This window comes from Eschrichtius robustus, chromosome 8 (assembly GCF_028021215.1).
Source record: "Eschrichtius robustus isolate mEscRob2 chromosome 8, mEscRob2.pri, whole genome shotgun sequence".
NCBI classification, from domain to species: Eukaryota; Metazoa; Chordata; class Mammalia; order Artiodactyla; family Eschrichtiidae; genus Eschrichtius; species Eschrichtius robustus.
This window is the reverse complement of record NC_090831.1, coordinates 101,456,991-101,477,328: the sequence shown is the minus strand read 5'-3', so window position 1 is coordinate 101,477,328 and position 20,338 is coordinate 101,456,991. Positions and strand designations below refer to the sequence as shown.

Here is a 20,338-nt window from a genome sequence, read left to right as displayed (position 1 = left end):
TCTATACACTATCTAGACCATATTCCCTTAAGCACACGACTCTGATCATCTCATTGACTTGAGCAAAAAGCTTCTGGGGCTACACACTATTCATAAAAATGAAAATTCATTATTCAAATTAGTAAATTCATTAATGAAAATTAATATTCATTGGATGTGGATACACAACACTTAATTTCTCAGTCTCAGTTTGCTGGACTCTAAAATGGCTTTAAAAACTGTCATCTGGCTTCACAGTCTTGTTATGAGGCTGTGAAAATGCTTTGAAAAGTGCATATCGCTAAACAAGCGTGATATACATGAAACGGAAACTTTTTTCCCAGGAGATACACGCATCTGTTGAGCGTGTAATGTCCGGACTATTTTCGTCCTTCTCCGTCTCGGCCTGTCTCCCGCTATGGACAGTTACAAACTTGGTCAATAACAGTCCTGGAAGGACGTGACGCCCCCAGCTAAGGACGTAGGTCAGAGATCTAAAAGGCAGAAGGATTTTCGGGGAGGAGCAGGGGCAGGGCATGACCTAGCACCTGGCAGCGCCGCCGATTGGTGGAGGAGAAGGTTGTTCCCTCAGGGCGGGCGCTGATTGGCTGCGGAGGAAGAGGCATGACTTCCGAAGAAGTTGAGCAAACACCTCCTCCTCAAGGGCCCCATCCCAATTTCTGCTGGGAATTCGGATCCTTCTCTGCCCGGACGCGGGAGCGCAGAGGCGGCGGGGACCGGACGAGGTGAGCGGGGGGAGGGTGCCCGGAGGGGGCTGAGCAGATGGGCGGTGGGCTCCGCCTGTGAGAAGAATTTGCAGATCGCCAGCGGGGCTCTGCCAGTCCGCCGGGCGGTGCGGGCGAGCTCTGCCTCCTCCTCCCCGCGCCGCTGGGGACCCGGGAGCTCTGCGGACTCCGGCCTTTGCCGGACGAGCGTACGGAAGAGGGTGGCGAGCGTTTGGGCCTCCTCGCCAGGCCTCCCCGCCTAGCGTTTCTCTGCACTCGAGGGCTGGGAGGTGGGGCGCAGCGGGCGCGGCTCCGGAGTTTCTGTATAGGAGGGAGAAGGGATGGGATGGCAATTCGGATTTCTTTTTTGGCAAGGGCTGAGCTGGGGAGCGGTTGCTGGGGAGTAAAACGTTGGTATTGAAGCTGTAGAGCAAACCCTCTGTTAATTCTTGGGACTGTGTGCTTATTTAGATAGGTAGCTGTGGGAGGTGGTTGACGGAGGAGGGGCCCCCCCGGGACCCCCCCGGTCCCCCCTCGTCCCCCCTCCCCGATTTCTTTCGGCGCAGTTACTGGTTGACCTTTTCAGCCCTGGCCTGCTTCACCAAATTCGGATCACAAACTTCCCCACCCTGCCCGTGTGGGGCAGGCCGTTCTCTCTGAGATGGAGACCCCCCCCCCCCACTCCGCCCCCGGAAGCTGCGGCTCCCAGTCCGTCCTCCAACAGAGGCGGGAGAAGTGAGGAAGTTGGATGCCTTGGATGTCAGCGTCATCTGAACTGCGGAGACCCCGCAGGGGCTGTGCGGGCCAATGTGAGCGTTTGCGCGGGGAGGGGGCGCGGTTAGAAGCAGTTACCCACCCTGTTTAATTCAGTGGGGCTAAATGGCCCGACTACTTCTGGAAGAAATATGCTTTTTAGGCACTGATTTTAGGAGAGCGGGAGTGGGTGTGGTGAGAGGGAGAGAGTGTGTTTAGTCACTCGAACAAAGATGAACATTTTTTGATATTGTGGGTCGTCAGCTATCGGAATGCGGAAAAGACGTAGCTGTGATTACGCCGACCTAGCTATGCACAGGACCGAACCATCACTGACTTTGACACGTGGCTTTCATATACTTTATATTGGAAGAAAAAAAACAACAAGAAACCCATGGCACTTGGTGTGGACGCTTCTGTGTGTGTGTGTCTTGTAACTTGAACTCCCCCCCCCCTTTTTTTTTTTGCTATAAAGATGAGTGAACCTAGGGCCACACTACCTTCTAGCCACGTGGCCGTTCTGGAAAATGAGCTAGGACGACAAAGGTTAAGCCAATGTCCCCAAGTGACTTTCCCACTCTCCAGAAAATCATATTTGTTATCAGTCTCACTTGTTAGTGGTGACAGCGTCATCAGAATTTTGATTTATTTGTAATTGAAAAATTTCCCCCTTTACTAACTAATCCTCTATTTAATCATTAGCAGACTTTGGTTCAGGATTTTGGAAATGATCTTTGGTGTGTAACCAACACCAATTTAACAAAAAAGTTTTCATTTTTCCAAATATTCTTTTTCTAATTTTCTCTTAGAGATAACATTACAAACAGTGGCAAATTTCTTTGATGAGGCCACAAAAAAATTCTATGGAATTCATGGAATCACAGAAATGCTGTACATTTGGAATGGGAAATAACCAACAACATTATTACCGTGTTCATAGAATTAAGATGCAACCAATTCTAAGATGCATCCCCATTTCGGGGGTGCTAAAATGTGAAAAAACATGTTTTAAATTTGATGAAATACAGTATTAAAATGATAACTTATTTTTCTTGAACACTCATGCCTAAAGGGTGACGGTAAAGAGAAGGCTTACTGGGCTTCTAAAAAAATAAGAAGGGGGAGGGGTTAATATGGAGCCATTGTGAAGGCCTTCCCACAGTGTGACCCAGAGTATGTGAAAGTGGTGTCTTCTGTCAGTGGTGATGGTTGTGCTCACCTTTTTTTTTTAAATGTATTTATTTATTTATTTATTTATCTTTGGCTGTGTTGGGTCTTCGTTGCTGTGTGCAGGCTTTCTCTAGTTGTGGCGAGCAGGGGCTACTCTTTGTTGCGGTGCACGGGCTTCTCATTGCGGTGGCTTCTCTTGTTGTGGAGCACGGGCTCTAGGCACTTGAGCTTCTGTAGTTGTGGCACATGGGCTTCAGTAGTTGTGGCTCACGGGCTCTAGAGCGCAGGCTCAATTGTTGTGGCACATGGGCTTAGTTGCTCCGTGGCATGTGGGATCTTCCCGGACCAGGGCTCAAACCCGTGTCCCCTGCACTGGCAGGTGGATTCTTAACCACTACGCCACCAGGGAAGTCCCTCACCTTTTTTTAAAATAAATTTATTTATTACTTTATTTTTGGCTGCATTGGGTCTTCGTTGCTGCACGCGGGCTTTCTCTAGTTGCGGCGAGCAGGGGCTACTCTTTGTTGTGATGTACAGGCTTATCATTGTGGTGGCTTCTCTTGTTGCAGAGCATGGGCTCTAAGGCACTTGGGCTTCAGTAGTTGTGGCACGCAGGCTCAGCAGTTGTGGTGCACGGGCTTAGTTGCTCCACGGCATGTGGGATCTTCCCGGACCAGAGCTTGAACCCGTGTCTCCTGCATTGGCAGGCGGATTCTCAACCACTGCGCCACTAGGGAAGCCCCTGTGCTCACCTTTGAGGAGTGGGCAGGCTTGTAACCTTTTTCTTAACATTTACTGAGTGTTTATGGCATGCAAGGCAGTGCTCAGCACTTTATGCCTATTAGCGCAAATAAACTTCACAATAGCCCTAAAAGGTAGATATTAGTATGATTCCCATTTTGCCGATGAGGCACAGACAGGTTAAGTTACTCACCGAGGTCATAGAGTAAGTGGGAAGCCGAGGAACCCAGGCCATTTGTGCAGGAGAGGAGTCAGAATTCCTTTGAGGTACCCCCTCCTGTTTTAAGCTCTGGGCTCCTGGTCACTGCAGTCAATCCAGGTAATTTAAGTGAATATCCTGTCTTCCTCCATAGTGTTTTTGGTATTTTTGTTTCCCTGCTTACTGTACTTTAGCTGGATCTTCATGAGTCAGAGTGCCTATTTATGTTCTAAAATTCTAATGCTTTTGTAATCCACAGTGCCTGGTCGCTACTATCCTTAATAGAATCAGTATATTAGAGCTGAAAAGGACTTTAGTATTATATTCCAGTCTGGATTAGGAAACTGAAGTCAGGTAAGGAGCCCCATATCTAGTTATATGTCTCAGCAACCAGGTCTGGATTTTGCTACCATTTTTATTTGCATTTCAAAATATTCATTGGTCTATGAGATCTCAGCAAGAGAGTCGATCTTTTGTGGGGCATTGTTGGGGGGATGGGAGATATGAGTCCCTGTTCTTATTCATCAGTCTATTCTGTTTTCTCTGCTACATTGGTCTTTATGACATTCATTTAAATTTGCTCATTTATTTCTTCATTCTTTCGCAAAACATTTGAGTTCTCCTATGGGGCAGTCACTGGGAATACAGAGATGAGGAAAACACAATTCATTTCTTCCAAGAATTTAGAGTTTAACAAAGAGACAGACAAATAAGCAGATAAACATTTTGGATCAGACTCCAATTCAGAACTAACTTTGCATTCCATCTCAGTGAAGCTACATTTGTGGGCTAGAGACCAGGAGACTCAGAGGTCTTATGTCTTTGGATGACTGAGTAGCTTATAGGCTTGAGAACATATGAATATTCTTAGACCAGATTACTTAGCACTAATAAACACTCCCCAAGTCTACTTGTTTTTACTTCTAGCTAACTATTTTGTAAGGAGTTTAATATTAAAAGAATATAGCTGTGCAACAGGAAATAAAAGTATGGACGACAGTGTTGCGGCATGCCCAAGCCCAGTTTTAGCAAACCTTGGAGTTGGGAGGTATTTGGATTAGTTCCAGGCCATCACTGGGTGTTCTATTAATCTGGAACTGTTTTGGACCTCTCCAGGATTATTATGGTCTGGATGCCAAGTATGTAGTGTAGGCCAAGACTCATGGCCGTGCAGCTGCCTACCCTTATTTATAGTACCAGGACTTCCTGGGAAACCATGGCTTTTTAAATACACTTGCATTTTTTGAATAAACTGGAAGTGTGGATATAAATCATTTGCATTTCTCACTCATTATTTATTTTAGTCAACTCAAGGCTACTCCATCCTTAGTGTCTCAATATTTAACCAAGATGTATGCCTGATTATTTGCAAATAACTTGGCATTGAGAAATCTCCCCATGTGATTGGATGGTTTTAGTGTGAGTCACTGAATTATGTTCTAGTGGATTTATTTCAAAGATCTAAAATATAAGGACAAAGAGCGCATCTCTGACTTTGGGGGCTGAAGATAGATGATTTGGCCTTAAAATTTCTTTAATAATGAATTCGTAATCCTTTTTACATGTCTCAGTGGAAGCAACAGAAATGAGAAGGGGCCAAGCCTAACTCTTTTTCGTACTTAAGCTCTTGTATTTGCTTGCACATTGTTCTGGCTTTGGTAGGTGGTTAGTAGGTTTAAATCGTTTTCTGTTTAGGTTGATAGTATGGAAAGGATTGAAGAGACTTAAAGGATTTTTGAACATTTGATGGAAGGATAAAAAGCTCTCTGTACATCTCAGCTTTCTTCATCCACCTACCACGCTAACCCGTGAAAACCAGCACAAATCAAGTACACTGTTTTCTGGCATAAGTACTACCTGAACAATAACAGATAAATGTAACCTAATCCAGTTACATTGAAAAGTTATACCAACCAAAGAGCAGACTGTTTTATTATGATTCATCCATAGATGCTTGGAAAATGCTGTTTATGAAACATGGGAAATCCCATATTTATATGGGGCACGCTACCTTCATTTGTATTATCTGGTTTTAGATTATCTTTTGTCCCATCCATTCTGACTCTAATATTCAGCTATAATTAGTGATGGATAAGTCACCAACAGATACTGATTGACGTCATTTAATCGTATAAAATTGTTTCATCCTGCTCCTGTTGGATCTCATGAAAATGAATGGGGGACTGGATTGCTGCTTCTTCACAAGAACCTAACATCATGCTATGCATACCTTAAGTAACCCCAAATTTATTTTTAATTAAAGAAAGAAAATCAAAACACTTCTCCCATAATCAATGGGCAAATTATAGCTCATCAAGGAAATGTCTGGCTTTTATTATATTTTTATTAAAATATTAGAAAAATATTCATTCTAGAAACAAATGACTAGCTACTACTATATTAATCTATGTAATTGTACAGAAAAACCAGTCTGTTTGTCATTTAAAAGGACCTTCCTAACTACATAAGAGGTCCTCTACCATCGAAGGTGGCTTTTCCTCAAATATAATCGTTCATAAATTCACCTCACAAAATCTTTTGTTCCTTCATGTTATTTAGGGTGATGATGTACACAGTGACTGTGGTTTATTTCATGGTCACTGAAAGAAAACAGTGGGTTATGTAGGGAGTGCCAAGCTCTGTCTGTCTCTCTGTCTATCTATCTATCTTCTATCTTTTTCTCTAGTGACCATTTTTTTTCCTCATTTCTCTTGAAAACGTTAGAAAATACCAAGAACAATTAAGCATATTCCTCCTCCCACCCCAATTCTCATGTGTGCATTACAAAGGTAGGTAATCTGCACAATAGGTAAATTAAAATAAATTCTTAAGTCTTCCCCCCATTAAAAAATGGGAAAGAGGTAAGGTGATATCATATAGTATGTTCTCCTATTGTTGGACTCCATCCACTAATTGTCCGCCTATCTCAGTGCATCTGTGCAATTCACTGCAATATTCCTATGACTTTTAGGGACATTTCAAATTCCTAATCAATCCTAGGTATGTGAAAAGGTATACCGTAGTGCTATTCTTGTTTTACAAAAACATAGAGAAGAATCTTTTTAAATTTTATTTTAATGCCATTTGAAACATTGGCCCTTCATGTGTTGAAGGGAAGACTGCTTAGAAATTGTCAGGGAAAGGGTCTTGTTCTCCAACCCTGACTGTGTGACACTTCTCTTTCTCCCCTTATTTCTCACCTCCTCTTCCTCCTCCTTATTTTTCCTCTTTCCTTTCCTTCTCCTTTCCTTCTCTTGCTTTTCCACATTCTCCTTGCTCATGCCAGAGGCTGTTATCAGCATGCAGCCCTGTTAAGTAACCTCACTTGAGCCAGTGAATAAGTCCGGAGTCTTACTGCCTTGCTTCCACTTGAAGGCATTGCCAGAAATATACATGACATTTATGTCCCGATATTCTTGGAAAAGCCCATGAAATACAGGACAGGGAAGTCCAGAATAACCCACCTGGGCATTTCCATGAAATGTCAGACACCTGCAGTGCCATACCTCAGAGTAATTCAGAAATTCTCACTGTTACATATTTCTTGATTACCTGAGAATGAAATGAATGGTGGTCCCAGAAAGTTCTATGCTGAGACCAAGTGTCAAGGTTCAAGCAATTACTAACATAATCAGACCTGCTATAATCATCTTTTTTCTAAGCATCCAGAAACTTAGAATTTACCTTGGCAGGGACTCAGGAAGGATTTTTGGTGACACATAGAAAGGGGTTGATGGAGGCACCCCATGCTGTGGGAGAACTAATCATATGCCATATGGATCTGATTTATTTCTGAATTGAGCTGGCAGGAGTAACATATGTCAGATGTCCGAGGTGTGGATCTGCAGGCTTCGGCAAAGAAGAGAAAATCCTGAGTGTTGAATATTAACCTAGGGATTCTGCTTCTGCTTAAAAGCAACAGCTCTAGTTGGATTTCACTTCAGTTTCTTCATCTGTAAAATGGGGCTAATAATAGTATCTACTTAATAAGATTTTCTCAAGGAGGAAATGAAATAGTGTCTGTAAAGCGCTCAGCATAGTGTTTGGCATATAATGTTAAATCAATGGTAACTATTGTTCTATTTCTTTAAAAACAAAGTGTCAGGAATTGTGATTCAAGAATTCCCTACAAAAAGTGAAAGTGAAAGTAGCTTCCCAAATAAAACGCAGAAGGCCAGCCTCTGCCTGCTACTTTCCTTTCCTAGGTCCCGAGGAAGGTCTGCCTCTGCAAACGTGTATGTGTGTATTACATGAGTGTGTGTGTTTATGTCTCTCCTCCCACGCTGTACCCCCGACTCCAGGCAAAGGAGGTGTGGAGGAGGAGAAGGAGGAAGAGGAGGAGGAGGGAGTGTTGCTGAGAAAGGGGAAGCTGTGGTTATAAATCAGGCTTGGGCTGAGGAGGGAGACTGAATTATTTGGATATGTTTCCTAATCTTTGTGCCAAGAACTGCTACTAAGTATAGAGGATTAGGGTCACTTGGTCAACTATGGTATGTGAGATGCAGCCCCTGCTGGGAAGATGGGACCATTTTCTGGGCTTCTCAGTGTGTTTAGAAGACTCATTTGTCTTTGGAATTGATTTCATTTACAAACATAGGGATTCAAGTTCTATGGGACGTTGCAGATTTTCCTTTGGCTTGGGGGAGAATAAATGTTATGGGCTTGGGCTTGGATTTGGGCTTAGCATAGTCTCTTTTAAAAACGAAACTATATAAGTAAACCAAAAAGTTAGATAAAGTATATAACAGACTTTTACTGCAATGTCGATCATCCGTATTTTGGCCTGAGTAAGAGTTAGCCTGAACTCATGATCGGCATGTTCATTTGCTGTGTGCAGTGTTTTCTCTCCCTGCCCCTTTTCTTCCTAAAGCCTTCTTAGCCGGACTCTTTGCTGTTTGCTTTATTCTTTTAGTCTGTGTTGTGAGTTATCCTACAAGTTTTCTATCTAGGGTGATAAGTAGTTTGCCCCCAGGAAATAGTACTTGTACATTCCATTGTTGGACAAAACTTCCCTGTCTATAAGGTGGGTCTGATTTAGAGATTGTAGTCTGATGTAACAGAAATGTGTTCCATAAGAATTGTGCTATATGCTAGGGAATTTCTAGAAGATGTAAAATCATTTAGTCTCTATATTTTGATGCCAACCTTAAACATAGAAAACTAAGGTTCAGCATCCAAATGACCAGCAAATTATCGTCTGAAATGACTTCTGACTACTAAATTTATGTAACCATTTGAAGAGGCACAGAATACTGTTTGATACTTGTGCTTTAAAATTTTCTGTAAAATTTATGCTGTGCTGACACATAGTAAGCCTCTTGTAAATATTTCTTAATTGAATTAATGAATAGAGTTACACAATCTGGAATAGCAGAAAACTGAGACAGGTGTGGGTTTAATATAATAGCAGGGGGAGGTGGTCTGGTAGAGGAAACTCTGGAAAGGGGAAGAGCATGGTTTTTTTTTTCTTTTTGGCTGTGTTGGGTCTTCGTTGCTGTGCGCGGGCTTCCTCTAGTTGCTGTGAGCGTGGGCTACTCTGTTGCGGTGCACGGGCTTCTCATTGCGGTGGCTTCTCTTGTTGCGGAGCACGGGCTCTAGACGCGTGGGCTTCAGTAGTTGTAGCCCGCGGGCTCAGTAGTTGTGGCTCACGGGCTCTAGAGTGCAGGCTCAGTAGTTGTGGCGCATGGGCCTAGTTGCTCCGCGACATGTGGGATCTTCCTGGACCAGGGCTCGAACCCGTGTGCCCTGCATTGGCAGGCGGATTCTTAACCACTGCGCCACCAGGGAAGCCTGGAAAGAGAATGTTTAGAGCAACAACAGGGTCAGTGAAGCGAGGCTGGGGTTGTCAGGTGCTTCTTCAGCTTCTAACACCTGTGGTGAAAAACATGTTTGTTTGTTTGTTTTGTTTTCTTAAATTTCCAATCTGCCAGGACCAATGCTTTTATAAAATTCGATACCAATGAATTACTAGAAAAATGATCCTGTCATATAAAGGTTTCTAAGTGCTTACTTTCTATTTCTGTACATATCTCATTGTGGACCAGTACAAAGCAGTTCACTGACTGACAACAGGCTGTAAAACACACTTTGAGTAGAACTAGATTAGGAAATGGTCAGAGATGAAACTCGAAAGAGGTTGGAGCTAGATTGTCAAGGATCTTGTACATTATGAAAGGATTCTAAACTTTATGTCATCAAAATTGGCATAAATTATCTTCCTGTATTTGCATTGTAGATTAACTTGCTTAAAACTTTTGTGCTGAATGTGTTTGATAAAACAGACATTAAAAAAAAATGATTTCAGCTTAGCAGATATTGATTAGTGTCCCATAAGTTGCTTGGGACATTTTTTTTTTTTTGGAAGTAACTTCATTTGTAGAAGTTTGGGTTTGTTTGGGTAAAGGAACAGTATCCAAATGACCAGCAAATTATCATCATATCATCCAGGTTTTCCCTCTCCCTTCTTCATCTTGAATCTGTTATCACCTGAGTTGGTTGGATTTTACAGCAGATTTCTCAGGAGACCAGAACTGACCTGTGAGCCTTCTTGCCTTTCGTTGTCCTGCTCTAACAATTTCTTTCCAGTCACCAGGTTTCAAGATGCTGCGAGTACCTAGGACTAAACTGGGCAGGCTGGGCCTCAACCTCTCCAGGCTTCACTACAAGGCGGTGATGGCGTTGAGGCGGGAGGATGTGAACGCCTGGGAGAGGCGGGCTCCCCTGGCTCCCCGGCACATCAAAGGGATCACCAATCTGGGGTACAAGGTCTTAATACAGCCTTCCAATCGGCGGGCCATTCACGATAAGGTAAATAGTTCCAATTTTTTAAAATAGGTGGGACTGAAATGACCCTGCGTATGAAAAATAGGGAGCATCTGAGTGAAAATAAAATGTTTGCTAGTGTCGCTTAAAGACCACGTGACAATATTTCTTGACTTCGGTTATAATGAGATTATATAGTTATGAGATTTCTAGTTAGAATCCTTTCTTGAGCCCAGAATTTAGCCAATAAGTGTTATTTTCGCCCCATCCCATGCTTTCTTCCAGCTGAGGGATAAAAGCATTGCTTTTAGGAGATGACGTCCTTCAGTCATTCTCTCCTTCATGTGTCACCCTGGTTCTAGGACTGGAAGGACAAATGTCTGCAGGAAATGCTTCACTGAGTAGAGTTTGTTCATGAGTGTTTACCTTGCCAGCCACCAGGTGAAGCCCCTCATATTCATCATTCTGTTCATTCTTCACAATAATCTCATGACACAGGTTTGACTTTTATTTTTATTTTAGATACATGCACGTGTTTTTTCTTTCCTGAGCCATTTGAAAATATGCTGCAGACAGTGCCACTTTATTTCTAAATGCTTCAGTATACATTTCCTAGGAATAAATCATCTTCCTACGTAACCACTGTATCATTTTCACACCTAAGAAATTAATAATTCCACAATATCATCTCACATCTCACATTTCAAATTCCCCATTGTCTCAAATGTCTTTTATGGTTTTTATTTTAATCAAGGCTTAATTAAGGTTCATTGTATTCATTATTATGTATCTTTAGTTCTTTTAATCTAGAACAGTACTGGGCTTATGGTTAACTAGGCTTATTGTGGTGATCATTTTGCAATATATACACGTGTCGAATCATTTAGGTGTACACCTGAAACTAATATAATGTTACTTATACCTCAATAAGAGAATATTGAATGGAATTTAATATTTCTTAGAAGAATTTTTTTTTGGCCTTTAGAATACATCCCACAAAGAATATTCAGAGTGCTGTGTTCAAAAGATATCTGAATTAGTTTTTCTCTGTGGTTACATGTCAATGTGATATCCAGTTGGATTTATTTTTGTTTCTATTACATTTTAATATTTGCTTTAAATCCTTTTTGATTTAATTTTATTTTTCAAATAAGTTAAACATTTACAAGCTTCAAAGATTAAAACTGTATAAAAAGATGCAACACAGAGAAGTCTTGCTCTCATCTTAATCCCTTACATCCCATTCCCACCCACCCTATAGGTTACTGTTTTCATTATTATTTCTGATCTATCATTCCTGTGTTTCTTCTTGCAAAAATAAGCATATGTGTATGTGTGTGTATGTATGTGTTTTCTTATTTTCCCTTCAATCTTATACAGAACGTTGTATACCGTATATACTCTTTTGCACCTTGCTTTGTTCTACGGTATATCCTGGAAATCACTTCATGTCAGTTCATAGAGATCAGCTTCATTCTATTTAATGGCTGCTATAATTACTCCATTATTTATCACGATTTGTTTAACCAGTCTACTATAACTGGGCAAATAGATTGTTCAGAGAAACCAGGTATGAACCATATGTTCATTCTTTTACTTTCTTTCCTATTCATTTGTACTTTCCTTTGAAGTAGATTCCTAACTAGATTTATCTTCATTTTTTTTTTCTTAAATTTATTTATTTTTGGCTGCATTGGGTCTTCGTTGCTGCGTGCTGGCTTTCTCTAGTTGCGGTGAGCGGGGGCTACTCTTTGTTGCGGTGCGTGAGCTTCTCATTGCCGTGGCTTCTCTTGTTGTGGAGTGTGAGCTCTAGACCGTATGCTTAGTAGTTGTGGCATGTGGGCTCAGCATCTGTGGCTCACGGGCTCTAGAGCGCAGGCTCAGTAGTTGTGGCTCATGGGCTTAGTTGCTCTGCGGCATGTGGGATCTTCCCGGACCAGGGCTCAAACCCGTGCCCACTGCATTGGCAGGCGGATTCTTAACCACCGCAATGCCAGGGAAGCCCTATCTTCATTTTATTCAACTGCCACCTAAGATGCTTTAAAAATTCTGCCTGGATCATGCTACCCCTTTATTTAAAAATCTGAAGTGATTGTCTATTGCCTGCATGTACTAGCTCTGAAATCTCAGTTTAATGTGTAAGACTCAGGTTTCCCATTGATAAAATAGGGATAATAATTGTACCTACCTCATGGGAGTTTTGAGAATTAAATGAGATAATTCACCCAAAGAGCTTAGCAAAGCACATAGTAATTTATTAATAAATATCAATGATTATTTTTATCCAATAAAGCTCATATTCACCATGATAATATTCAGTCTATTTTTCTAAATTGATTCACTTATTATGCCCTAAACATTTCCTTATTTTCCCGTCTCCATATTTGTATATATTCCTTCAATACCTCTTACTGATATTACCACCTTGTATTTCCCATCTCCATCCCTCCAAATCCTACCCACCCTTTTAGATTAATTTAAATTTCCACATTTCCTTGATCATCTCACCTGGGAGTTATCTCAATATCCATTAAATTAATATATCACTTAGATTATGCTACTCATAATGTTCTTTTGAATTCAGCCTCATGCACTGTGCCTCTGACTTCTTTTTGCAATATTTTGTGAGCTCCTTTACAGGAGAGATCTTGTCTCTGTTTCTTTGTGTACTATCCCATCTCTAGCACAGTCCACGGAACAGAGTAGGGAAGTAATAAATACTAACTGAACAACAAAAAAAAAAAAAAAAGAAAAGAAAATATTGCAGATACGTCTTTCCTTTAAAAGTATACCTGAGTAATAAATTACCATTTAGCATTTAATGTTTCAGGGCATTGTTGGTACAAAATATACATTTCACATGTATATTTAAATCACATGTGCTAGCGGTTATGGTCAAACTATTAACTGTTCTTAGCTTAAAGTATGTGCTGAATTTTCTAATTTTTTGTTTTTGGTACAAAAGTCAAACATGTTAGATTGATCTTTAGCCAACAAGTAAGAATATTAGAAGTAGTTTTTCTATTATTTGTTCCTTATATTTTTTTCCTTCAAAAGGTTGTGACTTTAACTGCTACATTTATTTATTAAAGAAAATATGAATACAACAAATCAGGAGAATAACTTTTAATCAAAATTACATTCCCAGGAATATGTCAAAGCTGGTGGCATTCTTCAGGAGGATATTTCTGAAGCTTGTTTAATTTTGGGAGTTAAAAGACCCCCAGAGGAAAGATTAATGCCTAAGAAGACCTATGCATTCTTCTCCCACACCATAAAGGCTCAGGAGGCCAATATGGGTTTGTTGGATGAGATCCTAAAACAGGTAATTAGTGGCCAATATTCATAAATGTTAACATAGAAGCATGTAGTTTTTTTAACTTTTAACTGTCAAGTGGAGTTTCAGTTTTCTTTCAGCATCTGGAAAATACATCACGTATTCACCTCAGTAGGAGAGGTGATCTGCAGTTAGTGCTTGAATAGTTCTGCTGCTCTTCGGGCTGCTCTGCTGGGCAAGTTTGGAGTTTGTGATAAGAGGAACCAAACACATTTCATTCCTTTGTATTCTGAAATGGGAAGAATGATAGAAGCATTTGCTCCAAATGATTATTAAGTTATAAGGTTAATAGTTCAAATATTAGCAAGTAGAAGTTTAGAGCTAAAAGGAACCTCAGGGATCATATAACTTACCACCCTAATTTTTCAAATGGAGCCCAGAGAGGTGAAGTGACTTGACTGAGGCTGCACAGCTCTGTAGTACCAGAACTGTACTGGAAACTATTTTTACATTTATTAACATTCATTAGGAAAAGAAACTTTTTTTGAGATATAAATACTGTGGAAAAACTATCGTCTATTTAAAATACAGAGTATTCACTCAACAAGTATTTACCAAGTGCCTACAATGTGTCTGACGCTGATCACTGCAATGAATATAGCTTACAGTCTAGTGCGAGGAGACACTAGAATAAATAAACAACACCTCATATGTCGCTTGGCGATATGTGTAATGGAGATAAATATAATACAGAAGAAAAAAAGGAGTGCTGGGCGCTGGGGGAGGTGATAACGCTACTTGAAATAGGATGATCAGGGAGTGCCTCATTGCAATATTGGCATTGAGCAAAAATTTGAAAGAGGCAAAGGATCAAGCCATATCCATCTGGGAAAAGCCTTCCAACCTGAGAGAATAGTAGTGCAAAAGCCCGACAGACAGTCTTTTTGAATGGAGGACTAGAGTTAATCATATTCTAAAATGCTTATTCTGCCTGCTCTGTGAATAAAAGTTGGAGGCGGGAGAAGGAGAGCAAAACTGGTAAGAAGATTGTTAGTCTAGACTAGTCCAGATGCTAGGCTACAAATGATGTTGAGGGCGGCGGGAATGGAGGTCGTGACACATGGACAGATCTTGGATGTATTTTAGAGATCTGATCCTACAGGATCCATGGATGAAATGAATGTGCACTATGAGGGAAAGAGAGGAGTCAGAGGTGACTCCAAGAATTTGGTTTGAGTAACTTAAAGGCGTTGCCTTAGATTGACATGATGCTACTGCACGAGGAGCAGGCTTGGATGGGAGGATCAAGATTTGAGCTTAGGGCCTGTCGAGTTTAATTTGCCCATTAGATGTGTAAGGGGAGATGCTGAGTGGGCCATTGGATGTGAGTCTGTAGCTCAGGAGGGCAGCTTCTCCAGATACACATTTTTCAGTTGTCAGAGACTAGATGGTATCTAAAGCCGTGAGACTGGATGAGGGTAAGGAGTGAGTGTAGATGGAGAAGTCCAAGGTCTAAGTCCTGGGGTAAGGATGTTAGAACATTAGAAACTAGACTTGAATCTGACCATAGGTAGAGGACAGGAGAGTTTCACAAACAGTAAAAGTAATGGAGGAAAATGTATTTTACATAAGCGTATAGAATACATTCCTACTCATTTCAGATTCACTAAACAGACACTGTAGTTAATTTACAGTGTTTCATAAGAACCAATTCAAAAAGTAATTCAAGGAAATAATATTATAAGAAGAATGTTTCACTTTCAGTAGATAAAACACCTCAAAAAGTACTTTAGAAACATTTTTCTTTTTGGTTATATGAAGTTTCATTCATTTCGAGAAAATTAATGAAAACAGACCCAGCAGGGCTGCTTTTGGGCAACATTTTGTAACAAATTACTTGGAGTTGGATTAATATTAAATATTCTTAAATCCAAGCACATGGAAAAAATTATATCATCTTTGAGGAAATAGACTATTTAAAACATTCTATAATTCCAATGTGTCAGCAGTTTTGAAACATGAATTAATAGGACATTTCCAAGAGAGGGAAGATTCCCAAGGAAAGAGGAAGGACAAGATTTTAGTGAAGGTGAGGAAGTGAAGAACAGGCAGCTTGTACTACTTTTAAAATAAAGTTTGCTTGTGAAAGGCTAGAGAGAGAAAAAAAAGAGAGAGACAGAGAAACAGAGAGATACTAAGAGAGACAGAAGGAGAGAGAGAAAGAGAGAGAGAGAGAGAATGAGATAGATTTGTGTGTATGGACTTGAGAGGGAGTATAGTTGTTATTTTTAAAGTAGAAGAGAGACCTGGGTGTATTTAGAATGGCTGAGGGAAAGGAACACTGTAAAGAAGGAAGAAAGAAAAGAAAGAAAAAGTTTGAGCGGTCTTGGAGGACATAGAATAAAGCTGGCATCTAGCTCACAGGGATTAGTCTCAGGAAAGACTTGTTTTTTTTGAGACTAGAGGGAAGGATGTGAGGATGAGTGGGGGCAGTATGTGGATATATTTGTCAATGGTGCTGGGCTAAAAGTGAAAAGAAATCATGCCTTTGTTATTTCATTGCCTACCATCAAGGGGTGTTAGCACCCTGCTAGGACCATTCCTTCATCTCTCATCACAGACCTATCTTTGGTTTGTGACCCAGCATTTTCTAAATATTGCATGATGCACCTAGCAAGTCAAGATATATTTTATGAGGGAATAATGGGAAATAATCACTTGCTCATATATGTGTTGTACTCATTCAAATTAAGCTGGATGGGTCTGGTTGAGAAATTTTTTATTGTTTCTTCAGGAAATCCGACTTATTGATTATGAGAAAATGGTGGATCATAGAGGAATACGGGTAGTGGCGTTTGGACAGTGGGCAGGTGTGGCAGGTAGGTATGCCAGGGCTGTTACATCACCCATTTTCTAAATTTGCCTGGGGAGTAACCGTGTTTTCTCTTTTCTGTGGCAAGGGGTTGGGAGTGTTCATTTCCACCAATAAAAATAAGCATGGGGGTGCGACTAAGGGTGATGGATATCAGGGGAATAAAATAAAATCATGAAACTATATTTATTACAAAAATTAAGAAAAAGAGAGCAGGGAGAAGGACAACACCTATGCTTACGCTCTGAATTTTTACTGTTTGGAAGACTGGAAAGAGAGGTCAGTTTGGTGATGAGAAATTGAGGAATGGAAGAAAGGGTAAAAGAGGGGGAAGAGGTACGGTCACAGGAACCAACAGAGGGGCAGTCTAGCAAGGATACAAGCTGGAGTCTGGGGAAAAACAGCACTTGATTTTTGTCCCAGTTAGTACTTTGAACCATCTTTGGTTGAGAAACACCCCATGTTATAACTCTATATCAGATTAGACTACTTGAAGGTGTGTAATTGTCAGAATAAGTAGACAGAAAATTTGTAGGGATAGAGGACACAAAACACTATCAACCGCCCTGACATCAGTGAAAGTTCTTGAGCACCCAGCACTCCACCCAGCAACTTGCAGAATAGAATACACACTCCTTTCATGTGGAACGTTCATCCAGATGGTCCATATGCTAGGTCACAAAACAATTTGTAATAAATTTAAAAGGTCTGAAATCATAGAGTATGTGCTCTGACTATAATAAAATTGATTTTGGAATTATAATACAAAGATATATAGAAAATTTCCAAATATTTGGAAGATAAACAATGTATTTTTGCATAACCCATGAGTCCAGAAGACATCACGGGAAAAATTAGAAAATATTTTGAATGGAATGAAAATTTAAAACACAGCACACCAAAATTTGTGGAATGCAGGTAAAGTGGTGCTTAGAAGGAAATTTATAGCATTTAATGCTTTTATTAGAAAAGAAGAAAGTTCTTAAATTAGTAATCTAAACTTCCATCAGAAGAAGCTAGAAAATGAAGAATAAATTAACCCAAAGCAAATAGAAGGAAGGGAATAATATTGATAGGAGGGAGCATCAATTAAATTAAAACAGGAAAATAATAGAGCCAGTTCTTTTTTTAAAAAAATAATAAAATAAAAATCAAAAGCCAGTTCTTTTTTTAAAAAAATAATCAATAAAATTGATAAACCTCCAGTTAGATTGATTTTTAAAAAAAGAGAGAGAAGCCACTTTTACCAATTTTAGGAATACAAGAGGAATAGTCACTATATATATGTCACAGATATTAAAAATGATAAGGGAATATTATGAATAAGCCAATAAATTTGACAACGTTGATAAAATAGGCAAATCCTTGAAAGACACATCTCAAGAAGAAATAAAACACTTGCATATCAATGTACAAAATAAATTCCACTCATAGGCATTTATCAAGAGAAACAAATTATTTTTTGTAAAGAATTATTTATAGTAGCTTCATTCATAATAGCCCAGACAATCAGCAGAGGAATGGATAAATAAACTGTGGTACATCCACAGAATGGAACACTCCTCAGCAATAAAAAGAAGCAAACTACTTATACACACAAAGTATGCATGAATCTCAAAAACATTTTCCTGAGTAAAAGCAGACACACAAAGAAGAGTAAATACTTAAAATTTTATTTGTATGCAACTGTAGAAGAACCTAATCTATACAGACAGAAATAAAATCAGTAGTTGTTTGGGGCCAAAGTTTGGGGAGGATTGACTGGAGTGATGGGAATATTCTGTATTTTGGTTATGTTGGTGGTAATATGGGTGTGTACATTTGTTAACAGTTATCAAACTATAGACTTTAAATTGGTGTGATTTGTTGTATATAAATTATTCCTTTAAAGGTTGACATCAGAAAAAAGGTCAAAGAAAATTGGTCAGGGATGTGGAGAGGGAAAGTTCCCTTCCGGAAAAGGGGAGAATGGATACTGAGGTCTTCGTTCCAGGCATGCTAAGTTTCTGCTCTGTGAAGGACATCCAGATTGAGAAATCCGTAAGGTGGTTGGTTGGGTCTTGAAATAAAATACCTGCGTTAGAGATACAGACTTGGAGTCAGCATCATACAGAGAGTACTTGAAATTTAGGAATGGATGAGATTAGGTAAGGGAAAAATGTAGAGATTGGAGAGAATAGAGCCTGGGACAGAATCCTGAGGGTGAACAATATTAAGCAAAGGGCAAGGGGCACTAATATTAAAGGAATGGGCATGGGAAGAGTAGCCTGCAGAAATGTAGGGTGAAAATGTTCAAGCCAGGCAAGCTGAGGGAAGAGAGTCCCAACAAAGAGGGGCTCTACATTGCCAGATACCTCTGACAAGTAAGTCAAGATCTGAAAAGTGTCCACCGAGTTTAGCCGTGTAGGTCACTGAAATGGTGCGGGGGGAGGGGCCATAGGGTTAATGGTGACTTCGTTTTTGCTTATTCATTTGTTTTTGGTATGAGAGAAATGGAGGCGTGTTTAAATGTTGATAAGGATGAACCAATAGAGAGGGATAGAGAGAGGACATAATTCAAGAGTAAATTCCTGAGAGAGACAGGAAAGGATGGGATCTGGAGCAAAGGTGGAGAGATGAACCTTAGAGAAAAAGAGGGGCGCTCTTTCCGTTTCAGCAGGATTGGATGTGGAGGGGACAGGTCGGGGTGCAGCTGGCTTAACACTTTCGATGGCAGAAAGTTGAGGGGGTGGAGAAGATGACTGCTGGGGCCCCTTCCAAATCTGAGATGCTGTGGTCTGTGCTTCCTCAGAGCACGGAGCAGGTTGGAGAACAGGTAGAGAGAACAGGTTCAACTCCTCCCAACTAATGGTCTTTCTGTTGGTCTGATTCTGCAACAGGGATGATCAACATTTTACACGGAATGGGTTTAAGGCTCCTTGCTTTGGGACATCACACACCTTTTATGGTGAGATGTTTATTGTGTCTATTTTTTTTTGTAAACGCGTGTCACATTTTAAGAATAGAAACACGTCTCAGGTGGTCGACTAATGTGGCCCATGTGTGCTTGCTTGCAGCACATTGGCATGGCTCATAACTACAGGAACAGCAGTCAGGCTGTGCAAGCTGTCCGAGACGCTGGCTACGAAATATCTCTGGGTTTGATGCCAAAGTCGATAGGGCCCTTAACATTTGTGTTCACGGGGACTGGTAATGTATCTAAGGTAAGTTCCAACTGTCTTCTTTCTGTAAAGCAGTCTGAAACTCTGACACTAACCCAAAGGATGTGGGCATTTTGTGTGCATTTCAGAGCCCTTCTTTTCCATGACTGGGCATTCTGTTCTTGGTACTTTTCTTACCTATGTACTTTTCCCATAGTAAAGTGCAGTACTGGTCCAAACTTAGTGTCTTTGCTTTGAGTTGATTCCAAGCTGTCAGAGGCTTTGAATGTTTTTTCTTTTCTTTTCTTTTTTTCTTTTTAGAGGGATAACTCCTGTTGTGTAAAGGTCTATTCTTAGGGTGCTCTATTTTACCTCCATCACTGAGATATCCCCAAATTTGGAAGTGACCCCAGGATGTAAATTTTACAAGATTTGGAGTTTTGCCAAAAGATGTTAAGAAGCTTAACTCAAGACTACAATTGTTACTTTCTTCCTTCTGGGGTAGTTTCGAGAATGTATTTTTGATCCCCTAGAGGAACTTGTAATTGCAAAATAGATCTTTCTTCAGCGAAAATATTTTACAAACAGGACATCACTATTTATATTATACTGTGAGATAGCCATCTGATATAAGTAGGAAATATATAGTTTCCCCACTTGAAATAATTTCTGCAATGGAGCAAAAATTAAATAGAAATATTGTTATTGTACTGTCAGTTC

General features: G+C 40.3%; 1 protein-coding gene across 3 annotated transcripts in view; it reads left to right on the top strand.

Annotated features, from left to right (window-relative positions):
• Nucleotides 1–607: 607 nt before the first annotated feature.
• Nucleotides 608–20,338, top strand: part of AASS (aminoadipate-semialdehyde synthase) — a 67,633-nt gene continuing 47,902 nt past the window's right edge. The window contains exons 1-6 of one of the 3 annotated variants that reach the window (XM_068549375.1): nt 608–725; nt 10,153–10,374; nt 13,478–13,654; nt 16,401–16,485; nt 19,358–19,425; nt 19,535–19,681. In XM_068549375.1, the coding sequence (XP_068405476.1) occupies nt 10,168–10,374; nt 13,478–13,654; nt 16,401–16,485; nt 19,358–19,425; nt 19,535–19,681 (684 nt within the window). In that variant the 5' untranslated portion in view covers nt 608–725; nt 10,153–10,167. Of the gene's footprint in view, nt 726–1,421; nt 1,514–10,152; nt 10,375–13,477; nt 13,655–16,400; nt 16,486–19,357; nt 19,426–19,534; nt 19,682–20,338 lie in introns of those variants that run through there. The other 2 variants (XM_068549378.1, XM_068549377.1) reach the window with 2 other exon arrangements.